Source organism: Saccostrea echinata, unplaced genomic scaffold, assembly GCF_033153115.1.
Source record: "Saccostrea echinata isolate AGI-Se365-2 ecotype Australia unplaced genomic scaffold, CSIRO_AGI_Sech_v1 ptg000009l, whole genome shotgun sequence".
Classification (NCBI taxonomy): domain Eukaryota; kingdom Metazoa; phylum Mollusca; class Bivalvia; order Ostreida; family Ostreidae; genus Saccostrea; species Saccostrea echinata.
This window is the reverse complement of record NW_026889758.1, coordinates 51,220,565-51,238,926: the sequence shown is the minus strand read 5'-3', so window position 1 is coordinate 51,238,926 and position 18,362 is coordinate 51,220,565. Positions and strand designations below refer to the sequence as shown.

Genomic DNA, 18,362 nt, shown 5'->3' with positions numbered 1-18,362 from the left:
CGAAAAAAAGAGATCACGAATACTTTAAGAACGTCTTTAAACTTTATATTCCTTGTCTTGGTTTCAGAAACGTTTTACAAAAGGCATTTTTTGATTTGTAAGATTTTGAGACGAATGACCCTGAACATCATACGATCGGCTTCCAAGCAAACAACATCTAAACTTTGGAATATTGGACTTGGACGTGTATTTTTGTGCAAATCATCCATTATGTCAGGACAGTCCAGGAATTCCTGGATAAAGAAAGGTAAACATATACCCCGACATACAGGGAACAACACTTGCCCTTTAACCGACAATTTGCAGACAACACCCAACTTTTTCCAGTTTTTTCTGTCATGATTTTTATGAAAATCTGTACAGTGGTTGGAGATGTCTGGAATTAAGATCGTTTGGTTAAGATAATGTTTGACGGTGCGACTATTGGGACCAGCATAGATGTGTACTTAGTATGTTCAACGGTGAAACCGTTAGGACAGGGACCTATATACTAACAGGTCTAGGAAAATCACTATATTTAGCTATATAGCTAAATCTACCTATATAGCTTTATTTACCTATATAATATAGCTTTATTTAGCTATTTCAGAGTAAATTTCTGTTTTATGAAAAGCAGACAAAAAGTCGCATAATGAGGCAGTATTAGTTTTCAACTTTGAAATGGACTGAAAACAATTCACCAAAAACCCACTTTTAAAAATGTTTCTCCTTTTGTGCAATTGCAATCAAAGATCTAAAAGTTTTGGGGCTATGTATAACAGTTAATCTGTGAATAAGCAGCTACTTTAACAAAGAAAAGCAGTTTTGGTCAACAAGATAATTGATTGGTAATAATTCAGCACAATGCAAGGCAATCACACTTAGTCATGCCTCATCGCACTTCCAGTAATGGACAGCTATCCAAACAATAGAGATGCATTTTTTGGTTAAAAAGTGTTTAAAAGAGACAATGTTTTTACTATCTATGCCCTAGGTTGTTTTTATCAAACCTTTTTAATAAAATATCAGCCATAATTTTCATGCGACTTTTTTTTTGCTTTTCATTAAACAAAAACTTATTCTAAAATAGCTAAATAAAGCTATATTATATAGGTAAATAAAGCTATATAGCTAAATTAAGCTATATAGCTAAATATAGTGATTTTCCTGGACCTGACTAAGTATACAAGTCCCTGGTTAGGACGAGCACAATTTCATCTTCTGTAACAATCAATTATTCTACAAATCTTTATACACCTCTCAAATGTTGTTTTTGCCTTCTTTTTATTACTTTTTTTAGTAAACCCCTTTAGCACCCCTGAGTATTGTAAGTTCATCCTTCTTTTAAAGAATATCTATAACAAATAGAAATATTCTCAAACTTTACAGACTCGCCATGCATTGGGTTAAAGATTCCGAAGTTCTCATATTTTTCCTTACAAAATCATTAATACCTGAGCCATTTAAATGACAAAATGTGAAGGAAGTTTGGTTAATTGTCTGCACTTGGTGAAAATCACGATATAATCAAGTGAAATTGTATATACAAGCAGTAATTATGCTTCCTAGATAAAACAGAAGATTCAAAAGTGTGAAAAACTGCTACCACGTGTTTATAGCTATTGGGATTTGGCATGCCGCATTGCGACACTATGGTCATATATCCCTTTTTTAAAAAAAAAATAGAAATAGGTTCAAGAAAATGTTTTTACTGGATAAACTTTATGAAATTACAGGAAGTTTTTGATTCAACATGTTTTGGACAAATTCTGACATATAAAATCTCTGATTTTCGAAGACCCCCAAATTCTCTCACTAATAAGGGTGCGACCAGTCATTAGTCTATGGATGCACAGTTTTTACCAATATTGCATCCCAAATAATTTTCCTGCATCTTTTATGCAGATTCTTGCATTAATGTGACCCTGACATCATACGATATTGTATGTTAGTTGTAATTTCCACAATGGAGTCTTAAAAGCACAGATACTTGACATTATTCATTTTTCTTATCACAAAAAATATTACCCCTACCTAATAAGTTAAGGGGTTAAATTTTTTTATGATATGAAAAATATTTAAAACATCAAGACTTGGTGTACTCTATTAGGTATCTGCAATTTCAATGAAAGCAAGGCAAGTTTCTATTTAATAGGCTTTTTATTTGGTTGTTGCAAGAATGTAGTTTGGGCAGCCATGTGCAGTTTGCGGTGGATTGTGGGCAGCGAGGTTATTGTGAAAAAAATTGCTTAAATCAATGTGCAACAGTTTCTCTTTGCCCACTCCTCACTTTAAGAGCTTGCATTGTTGCATTCAGTGCCATTTACTGCACTTATTAATTATTAATTCAAATTATGCTTTCCTATGACCCAGATGAAAAGCTTACAGTTTTTTAAAAATTTGAATAATAAAAGCTATAAATTGCATAATTTTCTTTCATCCCACCCTCATGGATGATTTTTATTTCTTTTTCAAAACAGGAGATTATCTGATTTATTTGTGGCATATTGCAACAATGATGCCTATTTATTAGGGATGGCAACGAATATTCGAACATTCGAATATTCATTCGATGAGTTGATATTTGAATATGAATTTAAGATTCGAATATTCTGTGTTTTTCAGATTTCATAAAAAGAAGTACTGTGATTGATAAATTTTGGTTAGAACAGTGCTGGAATTATCCCTGTTTGATTTACTAGCGATCAATTTCGATCGCCTGATTTCTTTCACTACTTTCTTATCTTTTAGATTTACTAAATTACATGTATATTGTTTTGAGTAAGGTGTTAAAGAATTGTACAAAAATGTTTTATGTATAATACAAAACGTACTTTCACAGTTTTTATTTGTTAGATACGATCGGATCTAGAATGGAGGACAAAAATGAAATCTAAGAATGTCTAAAATGCGTAAAGAGTATACTTATCAAAATAAAATTAATTGATCATTGAATGAATGTCCGATAGAATTAATCTGTAATTAATATTGTAAAGGGCCTAATTTCAGAATAAATGTGTAAATTACTTGATTATCTCGGGTTGTACATAATCCTGAATTTTATATTCATTATCGGGAAATTAGTTAATTATCTAGGAAAATTGTCTATGGAAATATTTGTTTACATTATATCAAAGATTATAATCATATCTCTTTTTAGGCAGATAATTGTACATTATTACACTTATTGAAATCTGAACAGTTTACCGTTACGACTATCTTGCCTTTTGTAAGATGACTGCTTCCTCAGTTGGAGCTACTATAGATACACATTTCATTAGTTAAAATTATACTTTTCTACTTTTAAATCAATTATTTATTTCAAACATTGACAAATATCAAATGGAATTTCTTATTGTACACCTACAAATGTCTTCATTCAATTTTACTTCCAATATAAGTATACCTACGCTAAACCTTTCATGAGAGTAGGATGATGCATATTCAAAATAAAACAGATTTATTTATTTTATTGAATATTCGAATATATTCGAAAACATTCATTGAATATTCGATTATGAATTATTGACAAAATTGATATCCCTACTATTTATACATTTTATTTTATTTTATGCAGCTTAGCATTCCTTTGTAACATTTATTATTTTTTTAGATGACCCAAAACTTGTTTCTGGGAAGCAAAAAGATATTTTTGAGGACATTCTCGAGGACCGTCGTCACTCCAGTGATGCAAAATGGGCATGGCACACTCGAGATGTTCCTCTTTATAAAGAAAACAAACCAAGATCACCTGAAGAGATCAAGAAACATGTACTACACAGTGATAGAGTCAAGTATGCCATAGAACAGGCAAGTGTCAATCATCAGAAACATTGTCATAGTTGATAGTCATGAATGTTTACAGTTAACATGTATACAATCATTTTTTATGATCACAAATTTAATGGGGGTTTTTTTTGTTTGTTTTTTTCTTTTGTAATTCAATCTCACTTGTTTTTTTTTTTTGTTTTTTGTTGTTTTTTTTTTTAATCATTGCAGTTTATTTTTCCAGTTTTGAATTTTTACTATGAGAATACAATGTAAAGGAAAATTTGACTAAAAAATGGGGAAGGGAAAAAATGTCCACATAAAGAATGTTTAAGTGATGACACACCATTTCTTCATAAAGGATGAGGCCTATATTGTGATGGGATCAATCAAAAATTGATTAATTTTTAACATATGTTAAAGGAATTCATTTTCAAAATTTTTCATTGATCTAACTTAAATATTATTCTTTTTCTTGGTTCTTTGAATAGACAATGAAGGCACAAATAATTAAAAAGTGTATGTATTTAAAAAATTATGACATTCAACCTTATGTCTTTTTGCTCTTGATGTTTGTCATTATTGTAAATAAATGGTTACCATTTGACAATGTAATAATATTGGCATTCAGGAAGTCATATCCAAAAATTGCCAGTACATGTACTATGTTTAAAGAAATTTTGGTTGATGAACTTATGTGAAAATTCTTGATTTGTGTTTTGAATTGTATTAAGATTCAAAACCTGATAATATGTTGTGACATTTACAGGTATATTGATATAACAATTTTCTGTCAAATTTTAGCTTTTAGTTAATACTAAGAATATACTGTTTTTACAGGTTTGTGAAGAGAGTGGATTGCCAATGGAGGAAATTCACAAACAAACAGTGGAGATCCTAAATGAAATGGCTCACAATCTAAGCATAAATGCTATCCGGGGTTTTGCAGTGTTTCTTGTCAAAGTTATGAAGGCCCTCTTCAGAAGAATTTATGTCAATGAGGAAGGTGTACAAAAGGTCCTGCCTCTTCATATCCTCTGATGTTCATGTGAAAATTATTTATATAAGGAAATGCTACTAATGAATGAACAGTGAAAACATTATTCCTATGAAGTAGTACTTTATATAACAGATACATTTAATTATCATCCTGGTTTGACTCTTTATTCACAGTATAATAATTTCCTGTTCTTTCCTGATCTTCACCATTCACAACATAGTAAACAAATTAAGACTGTGCTCTTTTCTAAATTCAGATTAAGTGAACTGCATTATGAATATGAATACTGGGCACACTGTTTTGCAAATTACAATCTTCATTTTTTTTTTAGGTTCACAGTATGATTAAGGAGTACCCAGTATTGGTGATGCCCACACACAGAAGTTACTTTGATTTTCTGCTGGTCTCATTTGTTTTCTTTGCTTACGAGTTACCCCTCCCAGTTATTGCAGCTGCCATGGGTATCAAATTTTAATGCAATTGAACAACCACAATATCCTCCTCCTCCCTCTCTGACCCTGAAAAATGCATGTATGCCTGCAAAAAAATATATTTAAAAGATAGATTAAATTTAATTACATTGAGTAAATATTTTCATTATATCTTTTGTTTCACTTTGTTAAATGAGGCACCATTTAACTTTCATTTCTATCTTAAAATTTGTTAAATGCACAACACTGAACAGCTTTGAGTTTATTTATTTATTTATTTTTTGACAGACTTCAGCAGTATGAAGTTCTTTGGCTGGCTGTTGAGGAATTGCGGAGCTTTCTACATACGGAGGAGTTTTGGAGATGACCAGCTTTACTGGGCAGTGTTTACAGAGTACGTACAAACACAGATCTGTCATGGAGACCATCCTATTGAATTCTACGTGGAGGGAACTCGAAGTCGAACACTCAAATCTTACTCACCAAAATTCGGTATATTTTCCTTATCATCTTTGTTCAATAATTTTCATGTACTTACTGTAGTTCGTTTGGTTGAATGAAAGCATGATGAAAATAAATGTACATTATTCCTTCATCTGGGTTTATTTTAAAGAGATTGATTTCTAGGTATGCTGTCGGCATCACTTGAGCCTTACTTTAAGGCCCACATCCCTGATATCATGGTGTTTCCAGTCAGTATTAGTTATGACAAGGTCCTGGAGGAAACACTTTATGCCTATGAACTTCTTGGAGTTCCTAAACCTAAAGAATCAACAGGGGTAAGATATTATAACTAATAATATGAATATTTTTTCTCATATCATAGTTGTTTTCACAGCATTATTTTTTTTTTTATCAATAAATTCTCATCATATTTCAACTCCATCTTCCCCTTCCAATAAAGTCATAACACTTTTCTATATGTAGGGAAATATATATAAAGACATTGCTTTTTTCAGGCATTATTAAAGGCAAGGAATATATTGAATGAGGATTTTGGAAATGTTCACATGTACTTTGGTGAACCAATTTCAATAAGGCAATATACAACAGGAAAGGTGGATAGAAGTGTTCACAGTTTAGCTCCGAGGTAGGTCAGAAATTTTTGTTTGCTATCTTTGATTTAGTACATGTATACAAATAACAAAGAGGAATCATAAAAGACAAAGCCTGCTGACGAGCCTCATTTTAATTTTAAAAAGAAAATGGTATTTATAGGCAAAGCTACTGTTTGATATGAAAGAATACTTACGCACCGCAATACTCTTGCCTTTTGTTCATATAGACATTGCCATGCTTTTAGTTTACTTGTATATCAGAATCATTTTGGTTATTTCTAGATACATAGCTAGTTTGTCTAAAGAAGAAACAAAGCTCCTCCAAATCCTTGGATACGATGTTGTCATGAAGCACCTGTCAAACATGGTTATCTCCCCTTGGTCTCTTATTGCTGCTGTATTGGTTCAGAATAAAGAGGGCATTACAGTCAAACAGTTGACAAAAGAAGTGGAGTGGATCAAGAGGCAGGCCTTTAATTTAGGGGCAAATATAGACTGGCCAGGTAAGGGGTGTTACAGAAGTTACAGAATTTTGTACAGGAAATCTTTCTTCTAGGTTACTTAACAAATAAGCTTGCATGAAGTGATTTGTGAATAATCAAACCAATACCATTATATGCAAAAACAGACACCATACCAACAAGACTGTGGAGTATAGTTGTAATTTATCCACACAAAAGATTAGATATAAATTTTGTATACCAACAACTTATTCCATAATGCTCCTTGTAGAGATTGCCATCAAAGAAAAATGAAAATATATAATATATGTATATTGACATTTTCAGGCAATGAGACAGCTGATGACATCATCAGAAGTGCACTTGATCTTCATAAAAACTTTGTACGAGTGAGCACTGATGACGTAATAGAACTGGTTTCTGTGGTAGCACCTCACCAGAAGGGGACTCAGGATGAGTTGATGCAGTCTGCTGCTCAGCACCTTGTCCTGACTCTATATAGGAATCAACTCATGCATGTCTTTGTTAGAATTGCAATGGTTACCATCAGTATTAATGCCTGTCCAAATGATACCCTGTCATTAGGTTAGCGAGTGTTCCTTCTACACATGCAGGGTTCTCAAAATATTTACGTATTTTTGATTCCTGTAGATTGTGGCTTACTAGTCATGCATTGAGAATGGGAGAACATAAAAAAAAGGATTTGAAAAAAAAATTAATACATTGTATCACAGGAGTTGATTCTTTTTGAGAACCCTGGAATCTGCACATGAAGGCAGAGGCACATTAGTTTAGAACATATTCTATATCATACGACTTTAGTGGAATTGCATAAAAGGTTTTCATTTACATGTACATTTATATTTGTAAGTGTATAGTATGAATGCAATAAGTGATTCAAATAACATGTAAAAGATTCATTTGTAATGTGCTATGTTGCAACCACTGTTTTCTTTTCAGAGGAACTTTTTACCAAATACTCCTTCTTAGAGCAACTCCTCAATCGAGATTTTATTTTTAAGCCTGGTAGTACAAAACAGGTATGTTTTAATTTTTCAGTCTTTTTGGAATTCTATCTTGACAAGAGAAACCTTTTCATTAAATTATGAAAGTCCAAACTGGCATTCCTGTGCTTTGATTACTGGTATAATAGTTCCCAATCAGATTTCATATTCACTTTTTGTAGGACTTTGAAAATGCTGTGTTGACCTTGACTCATAATTGCGGTGTCATAATAAAAGATAACCTAGTGCAGATAAAGAGATCGCAGAATAAATACACCACTTTTTTCAGTCAGATGTTTGAACCATTTCTTCTTGGATACTGGGTAAGTGCTGGCCTGATGCTGAAATTCATATTTAAACATTCTTTTAATTAAAAAATTAAAACTTATTATTCAGTGAACATGGCATTATGAAAAGCAATTACTCTGCTGGCATATTCCATGATTCGTTAGGGTGCATCATGAAATATGCCAGCAGAGCAATTGCTATTAATGTTGTTTTGTTCACTGATCGAATAACAATGTTTATTACTTATATGTGCATTCTATGATGTTGTCAAGAATGACAGGAAAGGCTGACTGTGTGCACGGTTGCTTGTCTTAAAAAAAAATTGATGAAAATAAATCCGCAGATTTACCTAATTAACACACTTTTATTCCATATTAATCAAATACAATATTCACAATATTATAAACACCCATTTTAGTACACGTATCTGTTTACATTGCTGTCTAGGCCGACATCTTGTTACATTTCATTTTCACTCGTCATATTTCACAAAAAGTTATGATGTCATCATTCGAAATATTTTACCTTTGTAATATAATCATACAAAAAAGAAAAGAATTTTGTGGTTTAATATAATTTTTTGCATGTTTTATTCATTTTACAGAATTAAAAACTTTTGAAATACAAATATGAAGAAAACATTGTAGATTTTAGTCATAGCTTACTGAGATATCATTTTGCTATGGACAAAATATATGCCTTCATGTAAATTATATGTGTAAATAATATGTTTATTTGGAGATATTTTTATTGCACAATTCTGAACGTTGCTCACAGTTTTAAAAAGTTTGAAAATATATTGTTAAGCATCATTTCTTTTTACTTCATTTTGGAGATTTTTAATAAAAGCTACAACTTATTCTTTTTATGTACTTTCCTATATACATGTACATTGTATATTCCTGAACAGCATATGTATTACATGTATGTAGTAGATTTCTCAATGTGCCACAAATTTTCATAATCTGTGCATTTACAGAGAGCAAATGCATTCATGGAGTTATACATGCAACTGCTAGGTAAAGGTTTATATACAGAAATAACAAAGAATATGCAGCAATAAAAAAAAAAAAAGGATTAATTACATTTTTGTTAAAGTCATTATTTTCCTGTACAAGATGAGCAAAATTCACATAAATTCTAATTAGTGTTGAGAAATTCATGAACACCGGTATATTTAATTTTTAATATACAGGTGTATACATTTTAATTAATTCATGCCATGGTTAATAAGCAAACACTCTCTTAGTCTCCTGCTTGAGGAAGCTTCACAAGTGCAAAAAATTCTGAATGAAAATCAGATGCATTTACAAGTATATAAGAATTAATTTTTACTTCATGGAACTTACATGTAAAGTAATATGCATCAATTTTTCAGTTTTATGCACATGCAGAGCAGGCTTTTTTAAAAATCCTATATATTAGACTGCATTTCTTCATAGTCCTCAAAAATTTTAATTTTTGTCTTTTCAGATACTCTGTCGATGCATATTATCAACACAAATAGATATTCATAATAAACCAATAGCCAAGCCACCAAAAACAATATCCAGGGAAGCTCAAACCCTTGGGGCTCGATTATTAAGGGAGCGATGTGTCCGTAATCTTGAAGTTCTCTCCTTGGACTTACTGGGAAATGGGCTTCATGCTCTAGTACACATGGGGGCAGTCAGGAAAGAAAAAAGGTCAGATATTTATGTTTTGTTTGATTTTTAGAAGAAAATCAAACTGTTAATGTTCAGTGCTTAAGGTTCATTAGACCTCTGTTCACTCATATAAAATTCTGCTTTAACGATAATGATTTTCCAAAAGAAATAGACATCAAATTTATGGTGAAAAAGCATGCAACTTTTAGCATAACTTGTAGGTGGGGGGGGGGGGGGGGGGGTTGAGGAAATTTGACAGAAATTGCCTTTTAACTTGGCAGTTTTATAAAGGAATAATAGTTATTTTGTAAATCTTATCAGAGGGTCAAAGAACCTCAAGGAATTCATGCTTTATGAATTACCTTGATATTAATTGACTCAGTTTATTCATGTTTGATGATTTACATGTATTTACAGAGATGGACAGACATACATGTTCCCAAACACAATTGTTTTGACCAGTGTGTGTTCTCAGCTAGGTATGTTGTTGTTTCTTCTTTAATATGAGTTTAAACAAAAATTATAAATTGTGTCCAAAAAAACCCAAAAAAACATGAAGCTCAAGGCATTCACTTTCATGAGAATTGGAATTTAGAAAATTATGAAAACCGTTCTTTTACAAATATTAGACAGAAAACCAAAACTGAGTAGAGATTTATGTTAATTTTCAAGAAGTGTCTGGTTTTGGCAAGAGATGATTGGTCTTAGAGCCTGCTTTTATTCTCAGAAACATATTCTGACAGGCACTTGTTATTTACATATCAGAAAAAAAAATAGAATACCTAAAGTAAAATAGTGAAAGTAGTTTAAATTAGAATATTTTTTTGTATTTACAGAGCAGTTTATTGAAGTTCCACAGATTCCCACAACTAGTATCAATGTAGAATCCAAGACAGTTGTCATCACTGCCAAACTGTGACAGAAATATCCAGTACTGTCAAACTGTGACAGAAATATATAAGTACACTGACAATCTGTGATAAAAATATGTCTGTCATTGACAGACTGTCACTGAATGATAACTACTGACAATCTGTGGCAGAGATAATAAGAGCTAAAAAAATGATAATACCTGTTATTATGAACATTAATTAGCACAAAAAAAACAACTCCCTTTGATAACAAATTTATTTAATGATCCTGCTGATTGATTGCCTTTTCGTCTATTGAAAGTGTCACTGTTACTTGTTCAATGTGTAAAATTGACATAATTATGTTGAGGATTAATGTATTGTTGTAGTCCGTATCTATGCTGTCACAGTCAGCATACTGCATGAAGAAAAATGCACTTAGACTGTATATATTTTTTTTTAGATACACTGTACATGTGCATGTAACTTCTTAATGAAGGAGTCAGTTGAGTGTGCTAGGTTTGTGCATTAATTATGAAAGATGCAGAATTTTAAAACTGAAATAGCAGGGACTGTTCAGATTATTTGATGAAATTGCCAAATACCCCACTCCATCCCCCCCACTATCACTAACAAGATACTCTTAAAATGTTTAAATTTATATGTGTGTAACAAAGCATGCTACATGCATACCAGATTTTAACATTATATTTTGCTAGTACCAAATGCTTATCTGCAATATATAATGTACATATCATTTCATTATATGCTTGTAAGGAAAATAAGGACAATTCGATAAATTACAGAATGTCAATACCAGTAACTTTTTTATGGAGATAAACATGTATGCATTTTTGATGCTGCATGCATAATGTGTCATTTACACATATCTCCCAAATTCATCTTTTGTTTCATATCATGAAAATCTGTTGCAGCATTCATACATGGAACTTGCTAAACCCAGTCCCTATCTTCTTTTATAGCAATTTAAAGCAGGTAAGGTTTTTCTGTCTGTATTTTGAATGATATACTGGGTCACTTTTTCTAAGACAATGTCTTAGTCAAGTGACAGGATTTAATTTCACAATTTATTGCAGATAAAGTGTGCATTGTTGAGGAGACTTTTGATAGTCATTAGAAATTGGAATTTTATATTTGTATTTAATCAGCATTTAATATGAAGTCAATCCAACCCAGGCCCGTAGCAATGTTCAAAACTGGGGGAGGGGGAACCTCCAAAAAAGTGATGAGCAACCCCCCCCCAAAAAAAAATGGAAAATCATAAGGGGGAGGGTGGGGGCGAGGGGGTTAGGGGTAGAAGCAGCTTCCAAATGAAAATTTACACACACAATCCATGCCTGTGTAATACGGGCCTGTAATGAAAATAAGATCTTAAATCTGCTAACATGGGTGTGAGCAGATCTGATGTCTAAATTTAATAAGATTAATGTTTACTGAAACAATCAGACTAGAAAATGTAATGTAAAATAATTTAATAAATTAATTCATACATTGAAAAAAAAAACAGGGCATCAATAAGTGTTAACAAAACATTTAGAAGGTGCTATGTCTTAATATTGATCCATCACAATCATATGGCATTATAATGTAAACATAGCAAAAATGTTCTACATTTGTAAATATTCTCATACCAACACATATATTTTTGTATGTGAAATCCAACAGCTCCGTCAACAGACTTGAAATTAAGGTGCAATAGAGAACTTTTTTTTTACGTTGTCTAAGGGTAAAAAAATACATATATGTATAAAAAGTTATGTTACTCCTTTAGTATGTTCTACCAAATATTGTCACTTTTAAGTTTTTTTTATTTATTGCCATAATTATGTTTTTAAAATGATGTATCATACATACAAATTTGTCTTATATTGATAATCAATAAATATTTTCAGCGTTCCTTGAATTTGTTAAATTTGTAAATATTAGTATAAAAAAATCTGATATGCTCTTTTCGAAATAATATTGTACATTCACATTTCTTCATTTAGCAAAAATTTCTTCAAGGAAAATTTACAGTGTATCTTGTAATGCCTGGGCAAGTGAAATTATGTACAATCTACTTATATCGAACATTACTAGGTACCAGCATTGCAAACCATTCAAAGGATTTCTCTCGAGATCAATTCAGCATCTACATAATACCAATAAACGTACATAACAAAAATATAGTTAACAGCAGTCTTAATTAACTTACGAGTCTCTGTTACCTATCAATGTGCAAGTATCAAAGGTACAAAATAAAGACAATAAAATTAGCTACTACATTTATTAAAATTGTCAACTATATTTAGCCAAAAAATAGATAGATTATGTGGACTCCTGTGGTCCAAAAAATGTTAAATTGTGGTTCAAAAAAATTCAGAGGGTGAGGGGATTAAGAAGTTAATTTTTATTTTTAGTTATGATCTATAAAATTTAATAATGTTTATACAAAGTCCCATCAGCCAAGTTTTATTATCTATATTGTGTAAGTAAGAATTTAAAATAATGCATTATTTATCGTACATAGTGAAACTTTGGTCATTAGTGACTTGTTAATTCTTTATAGTATTCACTGTCCTCTGTTTGTGTGTAGATCTCGTGAGTTACAATGTTTATTGATGGTGTGGGGGTCGGGATGTATCTAGTCTCTGTCACCGTGTAAACTATACCCTCCTTGAATGTCTTTAATATGTACAACAATCCACATAAAATAAGAAGAAAACCTGCAATAGAAATATATTAATTATGTGTAGGAATTGATTCACTACAAGCTCTGTGTTCAACTTTAATTGATAAAAAAAAATCCTCTTTTGTTCTGAAGTACTCATATTCTATGAAATAAATCCTAAACATCTTCACTCTCTTGTGCTGAAGTACCGGCATGCCATGAAATAAACCCCACCAACTTCACGACCAATGCAAGTGCTCTGATCCACAAAGGGAAGAGGAGCGGATTATTATTATTATTATTTTTTTTCTGTTTGGTTTTTGTTTTGTTTGTTCGGTTTTTTTTTTTTTGTGCGAAAAATGAAACTAACCACTAATTATCCCTAGTATGATCCTCATCCCCTCCAGGAAGACGGGGATAGAAATGAGGAGGTAGAGGATCCCCTTCTTCCAGTTGTCCATCCACATGACGATCTGCCAGCAGGCACAACAGCACCCCTCCTGTCTGTCACAGAGATCACATTAATTACCCGACCTTTAACTGGTTAAACCATGATATCAAATTTCTAAGTAAATTTACTGTGTTATTTTGATATCAGCTAATTGTTTTTTATAATTTTTTTTTAAAGCTAAACTACCGTATATTGTAATATTTTGTACATAAAATGAATCAACTCACACATTCAGTGATTGTTGCAGCTTTATATATTAAGTCTGTACCCATTTTTTAAAAGAGATTTTACTTGATACCAATGTAGTATTAAAATTCTTGGACTTACTTGCAGCAGACAGATTTATTGATTATCCATGCTAATTCAAAAAATGTCACAACTGCAGATGCTCCGCTACAAAAAATAAAAATTTCCAATTAGGATTTTGAAGGTAATATGATGAGCTGATCTGATACAAGACTATGCATAATATGTACACTGGCCCCCTATTTTCTTTACAAGTTTTAGTTGTGCTTTTATTAGTAGATATCTAAATTTATCTCGAAAAAATCATTGATATAACCAGTGTCAGGAGTGACATCCTTAAGAGAATTATGTTTCATGAATATTGATGTTTTTGTTTGTTTGTTTGTTTGTTTTTTTTTTTGTTTTTTTTGCCACATAGGTCTTCTATTAGTTAAAATCAATGTGTGTGTGCGTTTTTTTAAAAATAACATTTGGTGTGTGTAGCCATTCAAAAACATACAAATTAATTCTATTTAGTGCTTCACTGAAGGACACGGCCATTTTTCGATCCGTAAGATTGTTAAACGCTTTGATAAATTTATTATATTTCATAATGTACAGAAATGGATTGTTGTAGGTATACATGTGCATATATAGTGCTCTTTTCATTGATCCCGAGACAAAGTCAATACCCAAGTGTAGTGTAGAAGCCATTAATGATTCAATTCCACTTATGATAAAATGTTGCATTAGTTAAAGGATTTGATAAAATTATATCATTAATGATGCACTGATAGAACCACTAATGATAAAACGTTAATAGTGGATTTTTGTGGGGGGTGGGGTGGGGGGTATTGGATTCACTCTATATGCAGCTTAACACTGATACCGAAGGGTTTTAAGGTCTCCCTGCCATGTTCATCTTCTCAAATTCTACCCGCTAGAAAACTTCCTTTTTTTTTTTTAGTCGTTTTTGTCAATGTCAACTCTTTGTACTCATCTCCTATCTAGTTTGCTAAGTACGCACTGTTTATTGATTAACCCCTAGAAAAAATCTGCTTATACATGCATATATTTTTAACTCTGTTAAACCTTTTCACAAATACACTATTAGACTTGTGCTTTTATAAACATTGGGGCACCCGCCCACTTCCACCGCTTTGCAAAAGTTTGGTCTAGAATACATGTAATTTTGTTCTTTTTTGCAATAAAACTTTTATAGAACTGACAGAAGCAATTAAGGTATATAAAAATATGCTTAATCTTGTTACTCAATGTCTGCTACATTGTAGCTTCAACCTTATTCCAAGGATCGTATTTATTTTAACATATAGTCAATCACGCAAAATCATGCATTTTGCCTAGTGTACCTACATCAAATAAAATCCAACATATTGAGTGTGTGTTTCTTTATCCTGTACAACATACACAGCTGCTGCCCACATCACTACAATTATATAACAACATACCAAAATTTACTTTTAACCACATTTCTACAGGAAGTATAAATATAAGGCTGGGATCTTAATGAATCCTGTTTTTCAAAACGTATTTAACATAATTAACTTCTGTAGCATGACACTTTATGAAACGACCAGGGAAATGCAAATATAATAATTAATAATAACAATAATATATAATAATTTGTCGAATGAAACTTAATTTAGTTAATATAGAAAAATGGTGTACGATGTTATATATAGATATACGTTAACTTTAGATCCGCGCCCCCACTTACCGGCCAGTGTCGCCAACGTTGACAATCTTGCTATGATGGTGATGTGGCGTAGAAAGGGCGGGGTTTTAGTGGGTGATGCTGTCAAAATGCGGTCTTTTTCTCCCGCATTCGTCGTCATTTTACGCCATATTGCTTTCCTATCACTGAATCATTATCTGTAACAATTCATAAATGATTCACTTGATATGCACGAATGCTGCTGGTGTGGTGACGATTATACTATATTTGGTTCAATGAACGAAAAGATCAACACCGATCCCACGTTGATATAGTTTGTTATGTTGATTTAACTTCTTTTTTACTGCATTCCTGAAACTTTGCTTTTGTGCTATATGTTTACAGCCTTTTATAATACTGAACGCAAGCTGTTGTTATATTCTAGAAATACACACGAATTAGCTAACACATAGGCCTACATGCAAAAGGCTAAAGTCCTCCGTTTTTAAGTAAAACTGGATCATTATTAATGTCATTTGTATTCATTACAAACTTACCTTCCAACCCATAATCGAGGTATTTTGAAATGACACCAAAAATAAAATCATTGACACACGTAGTAAAATTTTAGATTTAAATCGCCTTCCCTTTAAATTGAACCAAAAAGTTTTTATTTCTATAAAAAGTAATTCTGAAGTTCCCAAGAGCGGTATATAAAAAGATAACGAAACAAATCCTCCACGCTCGACCAATTCCTTTTAGTTTCAAATACAGCTACTAAAATAAATAAAAACTAACCTAAAGTACATGTAGAAGTTGCATCTGAATTTAGTCCTATGTTCAACGTCTCTCCGTCTCTAAAATTTATGAGTTATCATTTCAACAAACACATTTGATTAACTATCCGTACCAAAATGGATCGATTTTTCGTATTTTGTCCTTTTGCGAATTCTTTGTTCAGGCTCGAGCACAGAAATACAACAAATGACACAACTCGATATGGTAACAGCTGTTACATGTAACTGTAGTAAACTTACAGTATATTGAGTATTGGGCCATTATACACTTAAGTGTGCTTAAAACCGTAAAGTTCATACTCGTTGCACAATTTGCAGGATAATGAACTCACTATAATATTGCTCTTTCGAGTTAATATAAATTGGTTACTTATCAGTAATATCCCAAAGGCACACGACAAAAAAAATTATAATGAAACATATATCGATTTCTTTTAGTATCCGAATTTTGTTTATAAGTATCCGAATATTGTGTATATCAAATATATGTACACTACATGAAATATCACAAGTGTAATAATTAATTAACCACTATGTTTAATGAGATATGTGTTCTAAAACACTGATGCCCTCTATGGCAGCTCATGGTCAAGGTTTTTCTAGAGAAAGTCAAACTCCAAGGTCAAGGTTATCAGATAAAAAAATTTTGGTACCTTAAGAAAGGGCTTGTCACAGTGAATATACATGTGAAATATGAAAGCCCTACCACCATTCATCCTGAATAATTCCAATGTTAAAGTTTACAAATATAAGTCAAACTCCAAGGTCAAGGTTATTGTTACCCAATGTGAGGTCTTGTCAAAAGGAATGCATACGTTAGATATGAAAGCCGTATTACCATATGGTCAAGATTAATTCTTTTTTTTTTTTAAAGTATCAAACTCCAACGTCAAGGCCATGAGGTCAAAAGGAAATGTTGGTACCCAGAGAAAGTTTCACAGGGAATACACGTAAAGTATGAAAACCATACCACCGGCCATTTAAAAGTTTAAGACAAGAAGATTGAAGTTTTTGCGGAGAATAGCACATTTCTCCAGCGTTACCAGGGGAATCTGTTGGGACGATGTCTATGTAACCAGTCCATTCGAACGTCCCTATATGGTTGCGCGTCATGCTATGGCAAACCTTTGTACGGTCTGCGCACTCTAAGACCCACCTCCCTCAGCCTATTTCGTACCGTTTTTGCACTTATTCGAGCATTGTAACGTCCTCGGAAATGAGCAGCAGTTTGTACAGCCATTTGGAAACGATTTCTGAGATTGACCTGAGCTACCCGTAGCCACTTCTAGCGCGGTCGTGACGTCCTGTTGTCAGCATCCACCGTCCAAGACGAAATATGGTCGACTGTGCAACGTTAAGTTGCTATTCGAATGGACTGGTTACATAGACATCGTCCCAATAGATTTCCTTTGTAACTCTGGAGAAATGTGCTATTCTCTGACAAGTCTAGATTCACCCTTTTCTGACCAGATGGAAGGAGGCGGGTGTATAGGCACAGGGGTGAACGTTTTCCGGATGCATGCGTCATGGAGCGATCAGGTCAATTTGGGGGAGGGTCCACAATGGTATGGGATGGAATAGGTCATGGACTTCAGACGCCTTTAATGCTTATTTACGGCTCTCTAACGGCTATACGCTATCGAGACGTCATCCTGCAACCATATTCTGTATCCTTTGTGCATCAAGAAAATCCTGTTCTACAGCAAGACAATGCTCGCCCACATGTTGCACGAATTTGCCACGATTTTCTGGCAACAAATAACATTGTACCACTTGAATGGCCTCCACAAAGTCCCGACATCTCTCCCATCGAACACTTGTGGGATGAGATTGATAGACGAGTTCGACGACGTTTGTTTGTTTGTATGTTGTTTAACGTCCCTCTCGAGAATTTTTCACTCATATGGAGACGCCACCACTTGCCGGTGGAGAGCTGCAAATTTTGTCTTATACTCGGCACTTACGGCCATTGAGCAGTGAGGGGTCTTTTTCGTGCCAGCACGTACTGCGACACGCGACCACGGTTTATACGGTCTCATCCGAAGGATCGGTCTCCA

The 18,362-nt window shown here is 32.8% G+C and overlaps 2 protein-coding genes across 2 annotated transcripts; one reads left to right on the top strand and one right to left on the bottom strand.

Annotated features, from left to right (window-relative positions):
- Window positions 1-127: 127 nt before the first annotated feature.
- Window positions 128-11,397, top strand: LOC133183059 (dihydroxyacetone phosphate acyltransferase-like). The gene is made up of 14 exons (XM_061317988.1): window positions 128-247; window positions 3,593-3,789; window positions 4,588-4,764; window positions 5,079-5,208; window positions 5,467-5,670; window positions 5,806-5,957; window positions 6,138-6,268; window positions 6,519-6,739; window positions 7,025-7,282; window positions 7,658-7,737; window positions 7,884-8,024; window positions 9,463-9,674; window positions 10,053-10,114; window positions 10,472-11,397. Exons 1-14 carry the CDS (start codon window positions 211-213, stop codon window positions 10,552-10,554), a joined length of 2,085 nt encoding a protein of 694 aa, XP_061173972.1. The 5' UTR covers window positions 128-210; the 3' UTR covers window positions 10,555-11,397.
- Window positions 11,398-11,962: 565 nt separating this feature from the next.
- LOC133183058 (uncharacterized) lies at window positions 11,963-16,338 on the bottom strand. Its single transcript, XM_061317987.1, has 6 exons — window positions 16,307-16,338; window positions 15,572-15,726; window positions 15,208-15,280; window positions 13,936-14,001; window positions 13,528-13,661; window positions 11,963-13,212 (listed from the first exon to the last, which is right to left on the bottom strand). Exons 2-6 carry the CDS (start codon window positions 15,687-15,689, stop codon window positions 13,031-13,033), a joined length of 573 nt encoding a protein of 190 aa, XP_061173971.1. The 5' UTR covers window positions 15,690-15,726; window positions 16,307-16,338; the 3' UTR covers window positions 11,963-13,030.
- Between the last annotated feature and the right edge of the window lie 2,024 nt (window positions 16,339-18,362).